At 33.8% G+C, this 19,964-nt stretch overlaps 1 protein-coding gene and 1 pseudogene across 1 annotated transcript; both read right to left on the bottom strand.

Annotated features, from left to right (window-relative positions):
- Window positions 1-2,603: 2,603 nt before the first annotated feature.
- Window positions 2,604-6,533, bottom strand: LOC102810385 (2-Hydroxyacid oxidase 1-like; annotated as a pseudogene).
- Window positions 6,534-11,913: 5,380 nt separating this feature from the next.
- LOC100368225 (H/ACA ribonucleoprotein complex subunit 2-like protein) lies at window positions 11,914-19,829 on the bottom strand. Its single transcript, XM_002734631.4, has 4 exons — window positions 19,598-19,829; window positions 16,343-16,412; window positions 14,241-14,346; window positions 11,914-13,220 (listed from the first exon to the last, which is right to left on the bottom strand). Exons 1-4 carry the CDS (start codon window positions 19,761-19,763, stop codon window positions 13,095-13,097), a joined length of 468 nt encoding a protein of 155 aa, XP_002734677.1. The 5' UTR covers window positions 19,764-19,829; the 3' UTR covers window positions 11,914-13,094.
- Window positions 19,830-19,964: the final 135 nt, after the last annotated feature.

The raw sequence follows: 19,964 nt of genomic DNA, 5'->3' as shown, positions 1-19,964 counted from the left end.
AACTAGCTCTGTTGGGTCATTACGAGCGATACCACACAACTGGAACAAAATAATATTTGACGTGAGATATGCACATCTATATTAACTGAATCTATGGGTGATCAAACCAGAATTGCCACCTCGTGTGGTTAACTCATCCCAGTACTTCCACAAATAGTATGTTTTAAATAAGATGAGCTTATATTATATATGCGTCAGGGACAATGCGTGGCATTTCACACTGTGTTAAAACTCTTCAATACTCGCGATGGATTAAAACTTTATATTTAATATTTGTTTAAATATTTGTTAATACAATGTATACTGATTAAGTCAGTAGTATGCACAGATACATCCCTTGTAATTAAATGGCCAGTATTATGCAAAAATATAAAATTGTAATGCTTTTTGGGAGATTCAAACAATATCTTATGTTTTGTGAACTGTGAAACAACATTTTCAGATATACAAAGGAAACATTCTTTCACTGAGGCATAATCCGGTGAATGTGCGAAGCACACAATGAGAGTCTTTGTAGTCTGTGTGTACGTTTGTCTTATCAACGCTGTGACGACTTCCATTTAACTTTACATATACCAACCTCAATAATCATATTTTGATTTTTGATGAAACTTGAAGCATGGATGCTCTAGGCAAATGCACAGTTTTGATTAGGTTTTGTCTTCATATTCGTGCATATTAATCATCTAATAATTAAAAAATTGTCGGGTTTCCGGTTTCCTTTTTATGTTTTCATAATTGAAATGGGTCATTTTTCCATATGTATGTACGAATTAAAGAAAGTCATGTATGAGCTTGGGTGCCCATGGTACAACTGGAGTGCCCCTTAGAGGGCGGGAACCATGTATTTATGCAATATGTTTTTAAGACCTATAATTATAACTAACTCTCACATAGGAGACCAGTGGACTCCAGCTATAACTGGAAACTTCAACTTGAATACGTTTAACAGACAAAAATAGTCCACATGCACAGCCGCTGATGTATTTCACATGGGCATTACCTAATTACTTGGTACCCTCTGACGTTGGGGGCGTAATATATTAAAATATAGATTTAGGGTGATTCAAAATATAAAGTATTAGTGTTGAGACTGCTCACATAACTTGTTTTACATTTGTCTTTGTACATCTAGCAAGAGGTAAGTTTACGGAAGCTATTGAAGAGAAATAATTTTCTTTATCTCATGTTAAACAGAATAATCCAATACAATCCGTGGTAAACGAGTTTGAAAACCGGTTTTGTCCAACTTGATATAACCGATAGGACATTGAGGTCCATTTTCAAATAATCAATAGTAAATAAGTTGTAACATTTTGTAGTCGTGTATAATTCGCAATTCCACCATGGTGATGACGGTCAAGTTATTTGTGATTTAACGATGTGCCGGTTTATAGTTTTTATCATCAATTTTACGCTCCATATTTTCCAATTTCCTAACATTTCATTGATTGTGTGTATGCGAACTTGCGCGGGGTTCTACTTTTAGCAACTGGTATTTCAATAGTACCAGTAATACAGAATAACACAAATTGTATATTCCAAACTTTATTAAGCTAACATTTCTCAACACATGTATGAACAGAGGAACGGACAGTAAAAGTTACTTACGCACATAACACATAACGGGAATCACACTGTTTTACAAACCTCGGCCACGACCACCAACAAGAAAGTCACGTCTATTTCTACTTAGTCATTGTATATCATGGTTTCAAACAAAACATAGAGGGCGCGAAGGTGTGAAAACAATAGTATTATTACAACATCATTCCAATGAGAGAGTCAAAGTATCTTGAACATTGTGACATTCATGTTCTGAATCAACAATGGTGATTTAAAAGCAACTCGTGTGGCAATCTAGAATTAACAATGAATAAATCATTCATTACACAGTTCGTTCTGCTGAGCACGGAGACTGTACAACATAACCAGCGCATGCGCACACCTGACAAACAATAATTATGATTGTGTGTGTCGTGAAAATTACTTGCATAAGAGTGTTCTGGTCAAAGTCATTACGTGCACACTTTACTGAACCATCAGTAAAGCGTGTGTCATATACCTTTATACAATGGGACATCTTGTGTATCAATTTTAATTGAGGTTATGACAATATTTCTTATTCTACTTGAGTTTATAATTCGTGATGACACGCAAACATCAAAATATATTTTTACAGGGTGAATGTCAAATGTTTTATCAAAATTACTTATTGAATATATCGTCAAAATATTTCTGATATATGGGATAATTTCCAAATACATTAAACAAAGAATTCATGATTAACATAATGGGCTCTAATTTCTGTAAGTATGTTTTGTTCTAATTGTCCCCACGCACTCTCGTTTTAAGCCAGCAGGGATATGTACACTGTAAATATTTTTTTCTTTACTGTAGTATGGGATCTAAGTGTGAGTGAGTGACTGATTGACTGAACCGCGTGAAATATTGACAGTGAGCAAATAAACAGGATAGTAAGACAAAAACATCTTTATATAAAAGTCTACATAATAATTACAAAGTGACTAATCAAAACTTTATTGGTATGTCCAGGTGATAGTAAGATAGTAAAAACTGTAAAACAGAATGAACAATGTTACACCGCCCACTACTTGGACTATATAGTTGGACTATCTATCGCTATCACCTAACTACAACTGTTACGTTGAGTATTTTTTCATTAATTTCTGCTAGTAATATGTAATAACTGTAGGAAGCATTTCTTGATAAATATAATTCCTTACTATTTTACAGGAAACAAATGGGTTACACACAAGGGAACAAATTAATATGTTATAAGTTACTGAATATTTGCTTGATACATCGTTTCTAAAAGATGCACAAAAATACATTAATTGAATCTTCTATTGTGAAATATGGAAACCAAACAGTTTTTTTTTTGAACTGTAAATCTCGTACACACTATGTTTTCCATAATACCGATTGATGCACCACGTGGCATGGTTCGATTTCATTGATCTTTGAACATCCTGTAAGCAAAATATGGTTCCCATGTTGCAGCATTGATATTGTCTTTCATGCATTATTGTAATAATGTGGAAATACATGAAAAGAATGAGCCACGCTAATACAAGCACCATTGACTAAAACTTTTACAACAGACAACTTACAACACTTTGTCAAATCAATTAGAGAATGAAAAACACACACAGTCAGAAAGTTATATTCAAGTGTGTTGACGAAGGAAAGGGAGCTCATTCTATTCTGTATTCACCACTGTTCGTGTATAATTCCGAGTAATTCAGTTATAATGACATCAAACTATATTGATGATGATACATTTGTGCTATTGACACACATCAATTGTATTTGCTGAATGATGTTTTATTGTTTCAGTTGCATTTTAAAAGTATGTGATCTTACCTGACAGTGCCATAGTTCTCATGAGCTCGTCCTTTAGTATTTGAAGAACCTGTTTCACACCATTGTTAGCCTTCATTAGAAAGATTCATACAACCAATAGTTTGTGATTTCTTAATTAATTTGGTGAAACTTTTAAATGTGATTAAAAAATAACTGTAATTTTCTTAAAATATGCAAAATATGTATATATTATACATCATCTCTCCTCGTGATTATGTCTCGATGAATATTCAATTTGCATATGATCAGAGAGAAAACTCATTGTATGCGAGATAATTGGAAAAACATACATTTAATTTGTATTTCCATTGTTTATGAATCGTGAAATTTTTCAAAACTTAGGCAGACATTTGTATAAATTTTGATTAACATGATGTAAGTTGTTGTCGAATTTAAAACAGAGAATGATATTTTCAATTCTGTGTGCACTCCATACGTCTCTCTGTGCAAGCATCCCCCCACACCTTCAGCTCAGACATGACTGTATAGACTAAACATCAGGCCACACATATGCAAATGCATGTGTTTTATGATACAGTGCTTTGTGGCCGAAACATAGCCATTATAAAGGTATATCGCATCAAAATCGAGCATTTCTGTATTTCCGGAACTTGGCTCATAAATTTAATATGATGGTACCTTGATGCAAGTCATCCGAACTCCACACGTATATAGTACATCACAACATTTATACATGCATTCATTTCACCACCCAATTAAAATGGCCGAATGTAATTTTAGTGAAATGCACCAAACATTTGATTTTCACATCTCTTGATTTGACTGATTGCATTCAAACACTCCACATACGATATACACCATGTTATGCATTGATATACTGTTGTTTAAAATTGGCTGATTCGTTTCATTTATCATGTTACTGTTTTGATTATATTTCGTCAATATCAAATCATCGATCATTTACTCATTGACTGCAATTGTAACTTTCAGTTATACATCAATCACATATCTGTTCAACATATATAACCAATAGAATAGTTCATCTCTGTATGTTTAGAAGTGACCGCATTGATTAGTAATTTATCATATCACTTACCGCTTACTTAAGTCCATATATGATTGGTCTACCAATGAATACAGCCCTGGCTCCCATTGCTAATGCCTTAAATACATCAGTGCCTGTGCGTACGCCCCCATCCACGTAAACCTCAACTCTACCGCGCACAGCATCTATGATATGCGGTAACATTTCAATCTAGTGGGTAATAATGGTAATGACATGATAGTTTATATATTTTATGGGAGCTCGTGACAATTAAACATCAATCTAAACAATGACAACCATAAAACTACACCTAGCGGTAAATCATGGAGTGAAATTATTGATTGGGTAAACGTTGTGCACAATGTCAATCACAACAATTTGTGTAAAGAGAATACTAATGTGGTAATTGTCATTATAACATTGTTCAACTCATTAACAAATTAAAGTTGAACGAATTTACGAATTGCTAGCATGTCCTTATTTTTGCACATACCGTTGCTGGAACTGTATCTAATTGTCGTCCACCATGATTTGATACAATGATACCATCTACTTTGTGTGCTCCGGCAAGCAATGCATCTTCTGGGCTGAGAATTCCTTTCAGTACTCTCGGTAGTTTGGTGACTGATCTCATCCATGCAATGAATTCCCAGGTTAACGAAGGGTCACTTACATTCCTTAGATTATTACTTTGAGCGCCTGTTGAACTCACCTGAATGAGTAGTAAAGTATGTAAATGCACTTCACCATACGTGATAATTGAGCAGTTTTAGAAACAATACGGATGCTCTATGTTTTATATCGTGATACAAACATCACCAAACTAATACATGGCTACTTTATCTGATAAAAGAAGCAAATTGTTGTACTATCTGAAGTGTACTTTGTCAGTTTAATTTCATCATCTCTGAATTCTGTATTACGGAAAATAATAGCGACTTAAAGTAAACTAAATCCATGCAACCAAGTACAAATTGTTCTTGGCCACTTGAGAATAATTCAGAAATATGTCATCAATATGTTCCTACTGGTTGATGACAGCTTGCAGACAAACATACCCTCTTGTGTCAATATTTTCACTTTTTATGTTATTATTCAGACAAAACCCCCACATGTGAAATGCCATTTTGGGCATATGCTGATAGAAGCCTTAACCGGACAGATGAAAATCATGCCATGATTGAAAATAGTCAAGATTACAACCAAGACCTCATTTATGTGAAATGCCGATGATCTCAACGAGTTCATATTCATGATATGAGCAGACACGCACACGAACAATATTTTCTACTTATATCAATCTGCCATGTCCCCACCATCCACAAATAATTATCGACATCGGACATGGTGTGCCGAATCGATTCACTTATTATGGATTGAGCAAACACTCTCTGCACCGGGTTAGGGTTTGCTCGTGCATTGTTACATCTACTGTTTATGTTCAAATTTAACGTCAATCAAATTGGATTCAAAAGAGGATACAGCTTCCATTTGTATTGTCTTTTGTTGTATTATCTTAGTTTATACTTGTTTATACATGTATATTTATATATTATCTTATTTTCCATACAAAATCGAAAACACCCTGTATAATAAATATATTCAAAATGTTGAAATAGTAATAAGCATGCTGTAAAGCTAATGGTTTGCATAGTATGACAGACTGCTATAGCTGGTCTAATTGCAGACAGAATACTTGGTCTGTAATCGATAATGTGCAAAAAGAAATCCTGGGATTTGGATAATGCTGAAAGCGCTGCTGGTAAATCACGCACTCATGTAAATCAAACATTTTTTTGTTTATCGCAGTGTCTATGAATATATGATATGGTAAATAACATTTTTATTCAATATGATGAAAGTATAACCGTCTTACCATTAATTGCTCTGGTGCATGTACAAATACCGTGTTTGGTGGAATAATAAACCGAGGTCCCCTTTTATATCCGTTGACCGTAGAATCAACAGTCACTGCCAAGGATTTGAATCCAGCCGTTTCCGCTCTTCTTATCAGGTTTACAGTGAACTCCCTACATTCCCAGATGTACAACTGAAACCATTTCAAAGTGTCAGGGTAGAGAGAAGCTACCGTCTCTAAAGAAGTCGTCGTCATGTTACTGAGTACCATACAAGTACCCATCGCATTAGCAGCTATACAAGTATATATAATAAATATTCTCCTTGAAACGGAGCACATAAATCAACATACAATGCAATAACATGTGAACATATTGATTCATCTATTAAAGCGCGATTTTTATTAGGTTTTACACTTATTTATCAATTTCAATTATCAGCGATATCTTGCGCCCGTGGGACATTAAGGTAGAGATGCAGTTTACCTGACAGGTATTTTAATTAGTTAATTAGGAAACCAAGATGACCTCCCTTGTCCACAAAACTATATATTTTCGGAAAGCTTATTGTATGACTTTTAAAGTTGTGTTAGTATTTTATTTTTATGGACACTGTAGTTTGAAATATGCACAAAAATGTGCTTTTTGGGACAAAAGTGATTTAAAAAAAATAGCTGCTAAACCATGCTTCTGTTTCCTGTCAAAATTGGTTTATGGGTACATCTGTTTTCTATGAAGAAAGCACCGTCTTGAAAACTGTCTACCAGTTGTCAATTTTGTAGGGCAGCAGCTCAAATTTCACTACTTCAAGTTTATGCATAAATTAACACCCAGGCCAGTTGTCTGTACGATTGCTGTAAAACTATTCAACTAAAAACAATGCCCCGACGGCGTTTTGAAGATAAACACATTGTCATTCATTTGTGAAAATTTTAAAACAAAAGGTCAAAGCGTCTGGAAGCTATTTTTTTTAAAGTTCTGGAATGTGCACTAAAAAGAAGCTGAGATAATTGCTAATTTGCATAACAATTCACTCAGTAAGAAGTTTGCTGATGCTCATACTAGTAATTAAAATGGCTGTTACAGTGTCTAATTTAAATGTATTATCGTTTTGTAGAAAGTTAAATACAGTGCATAATATGGAGATCCCGTCATTTCTTTTTTTCACCATGTTTTTTTTTTAATATTATTTATGTACATCCTTGCTAAATCTTGCTAAGCATTCAAAAGAGATAATTTTGCACCTGTTATCTATATTTTAAAATAATTTTTTGTGTATGTTCCAGTATTCACAATTCTACACAATTTCAACAGTCTATAGCCAAGACTTTTTGGATAATAAAAAGCAAAAAAAAAAATTTCACTCCAAAGTGCCCACGAACCTGCATCTCTACCTTAAAGCGAGAAGGTTGTCACCTGCGCACGCGCGGGAATTGAGTCACAAGCGACGATAACAACACACGTTAAAACACAAAGGCTCATGGGTATACGCTTGGCCATCTGACGCATGCGCAGGTGACTACTCCCCCCCCGCTTTAAATGTAAATAATGCTTGGTTGGTTATTTATATATGGGTATGCGACACACTTGAAATAAATTGACAAGAACAATCCAACCCTTATTTCATATATACTAGTTCAAAATCACGGTAAAATTGCCATATATCACGCATCATATCAACACAGCAAAATTATGACCCCTGTGATTCTTAAATAATCTTAGTACTTCCAAATTTAATTAGTTCCGTAAATAATGCAGTTAAACAGTTACCAGTACGGTATTCGCGTCAGAAACAATGCATGGATAAAAACCTTTCAATACTCATGATAAATAATATACAGAATGAATTACAATTTAAACGCACTGTTTCAGTGTACAAATACCTTTTTTTATGATTAATGAACACATGGGTAGTCTATAGATAGTTTTGTATCAGTATTTTACTGTTACTGGATTCAGTAGAAATACAATTCTAATATTTGAATGAACATACATTTTGGACTCGATTTTACCAGTATAATGCAAAAACATACAGCCATTGTATTTTGATGTAAACCGAGAAAATCCGGACGCTATTTTGAAAGTAATCTCCATTTCTGGATACATTTCATTGCATCATTACGATCCTGAAATGACCAGCTGATTTTCATCAAGTGTACCCATGTTTTTCGTGTCTTTGTAATGTTTTTTACTCCTCCGAGAGGTAAGCTATACAATGATGTGAAATCTTACTGGCAAGAAATAAAAAGTTCATTTAAAGTCTTCTAATGAGCACTCAATTCCGAATCAGAATCCAATCTTGGCGATACTGTTTGTGTACTGTGCCTGTGGGCTTCATCTGATCGACTTGAACAGCTCCCCTGGTCATAATTGTAGCCAGTGGTAGAAAGGTTTTGAAACAGTTACTGTCCGCTGAGTAAATGGGCAAAATATTAATAGACTACGGGTAACAATTGGTTATGTTCTAAAAGACTGTGTTATGTAGTGGGGCATCAAACTTGGCCATTACAAAACTCATCTACGTCATGTACATCTATATGACTATATATATGTCACATGACACATCGTTTCAGTGTTTGGTTTTTCAAATTCAACAAATTAATGTCTAGAATGTCGACAGTCCACGGGCCTAATGTAATTGTGTATTCCAGACATTCAAACGCCATAGGATGATGGAAAATGTGAGGGGCTTTAGTCATACCATGCTTCCTGTCCCAGCGTTCGGAATTTATTCACGCCTATTACGTTTATACACAATATTTATTAATAAAAAAATTAATATTAGGTACGACAGGATGTTGACCATGAAATGTACTTTTTCATTTTTACTCAGTCACTTGTGGTGATTTTATGACTAATGCGTTTTGGTGTGATTTTCAAATCACAATTTTGGGATAAAGACATAAAACTAATGTTAACCACTTTTCTTAGAATTCTACATGTAACGCGCTTTCCCTATATGTATTTGTTTAAAAATCATTTTGATCAAATATAGAAAGATACATTAAAATGTGCAAAACGTGACACCAAAAATGGGCGGGAAACAATATAGTGCTCAAAAGGTTTGAGTTTTGTTCACATTTTAAAAAGGTGTTAACTTCTATGGGAGGTGAGAGAATTAAAGTCTAACTAAGATCATGTTTTAACCTAAGAAGCAAATTGTTTTTTTTTGTAGTGATGGCCAATGATAAATTCTGTGAACTGTTTAATTTTACAAAATTTTGTTTTCATGAATGACATAGAATCATTAAATAGCATAACACTTTCAAAAAGCAAGGCGTGTTACCACAATTGCAAATTACTAGAAATAGTCTGATTGATGAATATAGGTAGGTACATATCAGCCAACCCAATTGTCTTTTGATTTGAATGATTTCCAATGAAGTCATCGTCAAAGTCCCTTTTAGATTATACACACGAGATGTTGTATGCCTACAATTATATCAAACAAAATTCATGAGATAAGGCCCCACGAAACTGCAATCATTTAAATAAGACGGTCGCCAGTCAGCCATTTGGAATTTACTGGGTATAGTAGTAACTAAAAGAACGTGATTTGTCCAATGTGTGAACATGATTGCTTCAGACTTGTAGAATTGCATTTTTTTAAATGGCCACCAGTCGACTGTTTTGAATTCATTCTGAAGTGCATCATGGCCTCATTATGTTCAATGTATGTATCAAGTTTGACACCTGAATGTTGTCAAAGTTCTTTTTGTCCTTATGGCACTGAACAACATTGTATTCATTTTCATGGGAAAACAGGCACAAATGGGCGAAGACACTTCACTGGGAATTGTTATCAATGTGCTCTAGTTCTTGCTAGGACAGCTGAGACATGAACCACTTCTTAGTGCCGGATATTAAATTTGTATTGGGGCTGCTGCAACACGTCTTATTCCCGACCATCTTATCAAACATTTCTGAAGATTGTCCAGCGATTTCTATTGTATCATTAATGCTGATTGTGGCTGTGCCCTCATGTCTATCATGAATACCCTCTTGAAGACCATATACACAGGCACATTTTTAAGATGTTCTCTTAAAAACCTTTACTTAGCAGCTTGAAAGACAGTCGTTTCTCAAAGTCATCATGTACAGTGCAAGCTGTAGAATATATAACAAGCTGGGAAATGTATATGTTATATGCAGGAGGAGAAATTACTACAAAACATTGATGATGGTAAAATCATAGTCATTCCTTATGTGAAACAGTCTAGCAATTATACGAAACAAAAGAGCTTGATCCTGTAGTTTCTTAGATTTCAAGTTCAGGTGGACATAATATAGGAAAAACAATTATTTATAAGAGAATTGTGGATTGAACATACATCACCAATCATTATAAGTCAACTGAAATCATCTTCATACCATTTTGATGGTGTATTGTGAGTGGAGTCATAGGGTTTGACCTTTGGGTCACCCGCCACTATTAAACAGGAATTGCAGTGACGGCATCACCTTCTGTAAAACAGTGACTGTCAATACTTCCGTTTCGGAAGTAAAACTATCGTTTTATATATACGATATATATTAATGTAATGTAGTTAAGTATCTTGCTTTATAAACAAATACGTATACATCGTTATCCTTGAATACCATCTGTGATACGTCACATGTCAATGAACTACCCACACTTCCTATGTAATCAATATCTGTACTTTTAAGTAATAAAGGTACTTCCAATTTAGTACCGGTAGTCAACTGAACACCGTGTCTCGTTTATTCCTTACTGTTACCATACAAACATTACACTTACCGCATTTTTAACGAGTACTGTGTCACCCAAACATTACAATTATTTTCAGAAAATAGCATTGTGAACCATAACATGTGCCTTGGAGTGGGTTATGCGTAGAAACTAAATAATGGGTACGAGAGGCACTCAAAGTATCTAAATTATGCTAAGATATTTAACATTTATGTCACTTCAAAGAATTTGTATTTTTGCGGTTTTGAAATAATGTGCAATATGTGGCAATGCTCGGTCCATTTTACCAAAACTTTTTAAAACTTCTGTATATGTAACAAGACTTTTTTATGTGAATGTTGGTTTTTCTTAAAAAAATGTTTCAACGGGTAGGTTTCTCGAGAAATTTTGTCTCGTGCACCAAAACTTTGCATTTTTCAGACAGTATAGACATTATACAAGTGATGCCCCTGGGATTGTATGCTTGTAATTGACTAGAATACAACTAGACATTGGTTTATCATAAACCTCAGTGGATACAGTGTATATATTCGCTCAACATCTTTGATATCTTATACTGAAGCACCATCTTGAATTCCACGGCATTGTCACAGAGGGTGATATTTGCATTTTGTCAAGGACTGCCACTCAAACACCCAATTTAGCCATAGCAGAATCCATACAGGTGTTTTGATTCATAGCCCACAACCACATTAAACGATTTTTAGATGTTTTCCCAGGGCTATAACAGCACCAGAAATCACTTTTTTAGTTTGTTGAGAATCTTTGCTTTTCACCAATTGATTTGAAAATTAGGACAATTTAAACTTGAAAGTTAAGTCGGCTTTGCAGAAGAATGTCATCTGGAGCTGATCGCATCCATGTAAGCGTAAATCTTGACTGATTATTAACCAATCACTACAATTATTTGAATGATGTATATTAATGTATTTAAAGAGGTAGTAGTCATGGTATTAATAAGTACCAGTACATCTTTATATCAAACAAAAGCATAGAGTACATCGTTCGTCTCCAGATGTCTGCCAAACCCAAACACCGACATATACATGCAGTACCAGCATTGTGTAATTTTATTAATGTGTTCCAAATCCCACATTTCATTCTGCACAAAGTGGAAAAATAACATTAATATGAATACACCAAATGCTTGACAATATGTACTACAGTCAGCTGTAATACAAGCGGCAATAAAATCAGGAATTCCAGCAACTAAGTATGCACTGAAATACTAGTTTTTTATTCTCAAATAGCTTCCAAGATCTTGAGACCAAGAGAGGCATGCAACTTGTTTTCCTTCAAAATATTTTCCATTCTCTCATCTACCTATTTCCAATATAGTTTGTTGGAAACCAGACGTCAACATGTACTGTATCATGTACGACTAATGTCTTGTGAAAAAATACATTTCTAAATGGGGTTGTATCCAGCAGTGTTATCCTTCAGCGAGCTAATTTGCACATGAGTGGTGTTCTTGGATAATTTCATCATAGATTCGATTATCAAATACCAAAGCATAGGGCAAACTTTGCTTAAAATTCTAGAATAGGTCAATATCCTGTGTATTGTGTACATGTACACAAAATATCCACACTAATGTCCAGGGATATGTCCATCAAACCTGTCCGGACGTGTTCATACGTGTCGAGTCAGAGTGTCATGCATTCATAATTCCGATAAACTTATTTTGTTTACACTCGTAAATGATGCATGGGACCTATATTAAACATAGTGTGTCATTGTAAGGCGATTGTTGTACTTAATTATCTTCTCTTGCATCGTTTATTTTGCTCACAGCCATTCAGACAAAACTGTTTTCAATGTGTAATTGTATACAAATTTTTTCACATAAAGAAATAAACACTTCTATACATCAACTTTTTAAAACAAGTATGCATAAATTGACAAAGATTGATGTCAAAGTTTTAAAAGAAAGTATGGTGATATTATACATGTCTAGTTGTGAGCGGTGGCAGAATAATTATTGTACCACAAACTCTAAAATATGACCTTCATACTAGGGTCATTCAAAACTAAAAACAAAACATGAGCATATTAGCTCGTTAGTACATTTTCTTTGCAGTAACTATGTCAAGGTCGCGATGATGGTTACCAGGTATCATGGCTATAAATATCTCTAAATAGGCATGGGAAGAGCTTGTATTTCCTGAAAGCAGTCAGTAAAATTGTCCTTGTATTCATCTGCTACTTTTACAAGTACACAAGCTGTTGGTCTTTTAGCTCCAGTAGCCACACCAAGATCCTAAGGAGATGAAATAAATATGCACATTGTTAGTGTTTCCTGGAATGTTATAAACCTAACATTTAACATAGTTTGCTACCCATTAAAAAAAATATTCAGAAATTCTCGATACTGTATTGTTCAATATTCTGAAACAATATTTGGTCCGCAAACCAAGTTTTCTACAAAACGAACTTAAAAATTGACCAAAACAGGTTTCTATGGCAGAAACATTCCAACATATCTCAAAATTTTGTTCTGTGATCTGTGCTAAAAAAAATAATTAATGTTATTAAAGCTATTTAAATATACATGTATTTATATTTACATATTAGTATACGCCATCCATGGAATAATGTATTTACATGGAATCCTATGGAAAATGTGTTTAGATTATTTTGCATGTTTTTCTTGTAAACATATGAATGTTAAATATGAATTACAGATATGTGAATTCACATCAATTTTTGATTTATGATTTATTTTGATCATTTTTTTTTTATGTTTTAATGGTGAAGTAACTCAATAAATACTTTGTTCTGTAATTTACAGTATGCTGTGAGAGTTTGTACTAAAACCATTATTCGTATGTACATTGCAAATCTTTCATAATGATTCTAAAGTCAATACCAACATACCAGTAGATAGTATAATTGCAAGCTTCTTTTAGCTACACAACACATGTGCTAGGACTTATTGATATTTATAAATATTTATGAAATTTGAAACGACTTCCTGTGTTGACCAGTCACAGAGATGCTAGGCAGTGCATAGTGGTTCAAACAAGTAGGGATTCATGTTAATAAAATGGTGCACTGTTCTGTCAGTTAAAAATAATTTGAGCACCTATTTTATTGTAGTGTTCCTGTTAATGTGAAATTATATACATACCAAAAACAGAATATTTTGGGGGTCAATGACTTTCTGGACACTCATCTGGACACTCACTTAAGTACAAAAAATCGCACATAATTGTTACCAGTATTTTGTACAACACAAGGCTAACAGTCACACAACTAAAATTGGTATAAATGAGCCTACCTGTTTTGATGGGACATACGCATATGGAATATCATTGTCTTCGCACATTACAGGTATATGACAATACACATCTATGGGTGTTACGTCACCGGCAAGTACAATAAAACTGAAAATATAAATATATTTTATCAATTACATGTACATACAGCTGTATAAATTAGTGTAGACCATGCTTTCCTCAAAGAATGTATCCACCTACAAATGACACTAGGTGACACCAACACTTTTAAAGAATGTTAGTAGTAGAAAAGTACACCAGTTTTTTTAGGGATCATGAAGCGTCCAGCCGTCCAAGGAAGACTTCTCCAAAACAACTGGATCTTTAGTTTTGATTTTTGGTATGAAGATTCCTTTTTAGTTGAAGATGGTAATTTGTTGGAATCGATTGGATCCATCAATAAATATTAAAATTGAGTCAAAAAAAGCTGAAAATTTAAATTTTCGTCAATTTCTCAAAAAATGTCAGTCTGATTGATTTGCTATTTAGCATGTAGGTACATTTTTTTGTACCTTGACTGGTCTTCTATCTGGCCTGTTGATGTGGTAGCATTATCTTCAAATTTGTATTTTAAGTGAATTTTTTCATGATTTTTTTTTTTTTTTTTATTTCTAGCCAAAAGTGTAATATTTTGACTTTCTCCTCAAAACCGTCAGTCAAATTGATTTTATATTTAGTATGTAGGGATCTGGAGCAGACCTCTCAAGGTTGTTCATTTCGTAATGATATTTTCAAAATTTTTGCAATTTATGAATTTTTTTTCTGATTTTTTTTTCATTTTCTCCAAAGGTTGTGCATGGGAATTGCAGAATGCATAGCTCTAATTGTAAGCTGTGACCATCAGCTTTGATTTTTGGTGTGAAGGTACCCTGTGGGGTAGAGATTGAAATTTCTTTATGAGATTAGAATTTTTTCATAGATCAGTCTATTATTTTGTAAATTGGGTCAAAAAAGGTGGAAATAACAGTTTTTGTCAATTTCTCGAAAACCAGCCGTCTGATTGACTTCATATTTAGCATATAAATATGTAAGGTTAGTCCTTTTTGTAGCCTGTTGATGTGGTAGCATTATCTTCAATTTTCTATTTTTAGTGATTTTCTTTTTTAATTTTTTTCTGTCCAAATCACAATTGTTGAGGAATTGCTCTCCAATCATCACACAGATTGCTTTCATGTCAACCATAAAGTTACCTGATGTAACCCTCTTGATGATTCTGTCATATGGTAGAGTTATCTTTAATTTTTACTGTTTTTTTTAAAAGGCTATTTTTTGGCAGAAATGCTATTTTCAAAAAAAATGTTCAAACTGCTAGATTGTTAGTTTTTATTTCCAGTGTGACGATTCCTTATTGTTTGTTTAAGAGGTGTAGATTGACTAACAAATCTGAAAATTGGGTCAGAAATACCAAAACATCTCAATTTTTGTAATTTTATGTCGGATTGATTTCATATTTAAGCATGCACGTACATTGGCTAATACTGTGTCTTGTTGATGTTGTGGTTTTATTTTCAATTTTTTGTTGTTAGTGATTTATTTTGTTCTAAAAACAAAACTTTTGAACTTTATATATGGCAGGTTGATATTTGGGCCGATTCTTTCTGTCACAGGAACACAAAAAGAACAAGGAGTACACATTCATACAGTGATCACCCACATACAGCATTGCCTAACTATACATTGCATGCTTAAAGCAATACAAATTTGTTGTGAAATTTTCTAATTTCAGCTATAAAACTTAACACATACAGATTCATCTTGGCTTTGACACACTTGAGCAAGTATTGTATATTGTACTTCTAATTCATTGCTTGGCTAATGTTATAATTCTCAATGAGGGTCAGGCCAACGGGCCTATTTTTTTTTAGTTTTGGACAAACAGGTCGCAAGAAAAGGAAAAGAATGACTATATCATATAGTAAGTGTATGGGTACAACTAGCAGAAACTTAACCAAATTCCATGCACTATATGGAATAATTTTAACTTGAAATTGTAAATCGAAAATTTTGCACTTCTGTCTTCTGTAATGAGTAATTAAAAATTTTCTTTTTATGGCGAAACTATTACAAACTTCTTTCCACACCAATACAATAATTAATGACTTACCCCTTCTCTCCTTTTTTGATAAACTTCTGAACTTCTTTGACTCCTCTTCTAACATTTTTCTGTTTACTTGCTGCAAATAAAAATGAAAATAGAGTCTAGAAATTGTATTTAATAAATCAGAGTTTTTAACAGGAGACATAGAGGCCATAAGGGATTATATCACCACCCAATTGTAGTTGAAAATGGTAGATTTTAAGCAGTTACCCAGTTGAAACATTGCATGTCATTTCTTAACTTGTCTATTTACATCAATTCATGGGTGGGTGTAATGATCATGTACACAGGCTCAGTTCAGTGTTAAGTATTCACATTTGGTTGTATACAGAACTAACCTCATGGCTGTTTTGGGTTGATATTTACATGGAAAATGACAGGAGCTTAGCAGAGCAATTGAAGTTTGCCAAAACATAATAGCAAACATTCATTTTTATGAGATTCCACATCTTTCTACGATAAATAAATTTTTTCAATGACGTTCAGTGATTTATACATGTATGCATGTTTATAAAATAATGTGTGTTTTATCATCTGCAATTGCCAACAAAGCATGGCAGCTATGATGGATCATGTGCGACTTGTTGAGCAACTTTGTATGACATGTTCAGAGTGAGAGAATTTTAAAACAGAAAGCGATGTTCACAGGGCTGTATGTGGGGTGCCAACATGGTCTAACTCTTCTCGCCAGAATTTTTCCGCACTTTTTTCTTGTATTCTTCAAAATGTCTGGAAATGAACCGGAATTTTGGATATAACAGACATGTAATACTTCCTCCACACTCAGTTTAGCTTTTGAAAATTGCAAATCACCAGTTTTTAGAGAGAAATCAGTTTTTTTGTCGAAACAAATCACATTTTAACATCAATTCACTTCCTCATTGCATTAAAAAAATTACATTGTCAATAATCAGAAAATACGACACAGCATTATGATAGCTACCGGTAATGATAAAAAATGTGCCTTAGACAGTTTTCCCACAGACCCTACTCATTTTTACACCATAAACCAACCGAAGGTATGTAAATAGTATTGTAATGAAATGTACATATTTATATGAACATGTTGTGTTGTGGAAATCAATGACGACTTGTTCCGCAATTTTTCTTCTTCAAAAGACGGTACTATACCCAGCATGATGGTTAAAACGTTAAAAAAAAAAATCATCTTTTCTGAGGTGGTCCTTGGGTACAAGCCAACCATTTACTTTCCCTGATTTTACATGCTGCCTAGGCTTATGATCGGGGAAGTATGGTACATAGAAAAGTTCTATTAACGTTATTATGTCAATTGAGTGTTTTAATTAGGATATTATTAATTGTTGGTGTTTAATATCAACACACATGTTTTAATCATTTTTTCACTTTTTAATTATGCGACAGTCATTAATTATCACAATAGTGACGTGTGTGTGTGTGTGTGTGTGTGTAATTTTTTGAAAAAATAAATGCTTTCTAAAGTGCTTCAAATTAAAGTTTTCATGAAAAATGTTTAAATTACTCTTACAAATAATGTTCATTTGAAACTAAAGTAATCCCAAGTATTTGATAAATTTAGCATTCTGTGGTGGGACTCAACCCACCATCGGCATCACTCTCCACCAATAACTGTATTTGAAACCACTTTCCAGTTGTGCCCATATGAGAGTACATACAATTACAGCCGTTCTGAGAATTATTCGGACAGTCAGTTAGCAATATATCTTGGAACTTTGCAAAACACTTGGGTCTTTTCCAAACTAGACTTGATGGCACCGTTGTATTGGCACGCCCACAAATGGAATCATTCCAATATCTTGCAAGATGCGGGTAAAACTCTGTTTTCAAAACGACACGTGTTGGTTACCATGTATTAACATGTTATATATGCATTCAAAGTGTTATTACAAATTGTTATAACCATCTGAGTCAGTGCGCCTGACAAAGCGCAATTTAAAAAACAACTACCGAGTGTTGAGTAATGAACTCGTCGTTGGCGGCAAGGCTCAAAGTAAAGTTTCTTAGCAGGACGCGCTGCAGTATCGCGACAGTTTTGGGTCAAACTAAAAGTTGTTTTTACATTACTGGTGCATTATGTTTCAAATTCAGATTTTATACCGAGGTGGGAGAGTACGTCAGGGATACACTGACGGAAAACTCAATTATAACGGTTTGATGGACGTTGTCAAATCAAAAGTGCCTTCCTTGAGCAAATCACTTTTTCAACTGCAATTTGAAAATGACGGGGTATAACGACCGTTATTATGTTTAGTCCATTTTTGTAACAGGTACAACTGACTAAAATGAGCGAGGGGTTTACATTTTTCGACAGATTTAAGCAACACCCAACTTGTGATTTTCAAAATTACTGAAAATAATTACAATATAATTGTAAAAAATAAAGAATGCTGTAAACGCACGCTAAATAATACTGCAAGTATTACCAAGTAAGTACCAAGCCGACAACCCCTATGAATGCAATATGTGCGACAATGACCATGTTGAAGATGAACAACATTTTGTCACAAATTGTCCTCATTATAATGAAATAAGATCAAAACTTTACATTGTAGCTAATAAACGTATACCAAATTTTGACAAATTTAGTAATGAAAATAAATTCATATCATTACTAAGTGACAAGAAAATGTCTATTCCTTTAGCGCAATATTTAAAAAACTGTTTTAATACAAGACAGCAGCACCTACATAAACTAAGCCAGTAATACATTCCTTGTATTCAAATTATTATCTTTTTTTTTCTTTTTTTTATGCCTTTTTGTTCCCTTACTTTTTATGTGGTTATTTTTCTTTTACTAATATCTGATTTGTAACCCTTTTCATTCCCTCCGGGGGATGTTGTGTGTTAATAAATAAATAAATAAATAAATAAAATATGAAATAGTAAATCCAAACCACGCGCCCGTCACTCAAGTGGCGCCGACAAGACTAGATTGGGTAAATACCAAAGTGTTTTGCAAAGTTGCAAGTCATTTTGCTAACTGACTGTCCGAATAATTCTCAGAATGGCTGTAATTTTCACTCGTGCACTCCATATCTGGGCGGTTGAACAACATACATGACGCAACATATGCCAACCGGAGCTGCTTAAACTGCAACAAGTCGTCAAGTTGTTATCGTACAGTATTGGGATTCATAGTAATAATATTTTGAATAATTTATTCCGAAATGTCGTCTAAAATACGTCTTTACAAACATCTACCAGTAGTCACGTGGCAAAACATGTGCACGCCATGGAAGCAGCCATTTTGTTAGAACTTACCCTTTTTGACTGTTTTGTATAACCTTTTTGTCAGCTTTCTCCCCGCTAATGGTTGTGATATTGAATTCATTAAGTTCACTAGCATTTCGTACGACCGTTCATTGCTTTCAGTTTCTTCTGTTTGCTCTTCTTTTACTTCCTTAGATTTCTTTGGTGTCTTCCCCATGGTCGATGCTACTTTGGCTATTTCAAAAGGTCATTCACGCACTATATCGCCCTCTGTGGCAACGAATAATTAAACTGTTGTTTTTTTAATAAATGTACACATATATTCATTTGTCTTGATGTTTTTGTGTTAGAAAAAATAAGTTCCGATTATTCTAAAAGTTAAATATATTCAATTATTGAATCTAGCATAATGAAGCAA

The sequence above is a fragment of the Saccoglossus kowalevskii genome, chromosome 10, assembly GCF_978046115.1.
Source record: "Saccoglossus kowalevskii chromosome 10, keSacKowa6.1, whole genome shotgun sequence".
In the NCBI taxonomy this organism is placed as follows: domain Eukaryota; kingdom Metazoa; phylum Hemichordata; class Enteropneusta; family Harrimaniidae; genus Saccoglossus; species Saccoglossus kowalevskii.
This window is presented reverse-complemented; position numbering and strand designations above follow the sequence as displayed.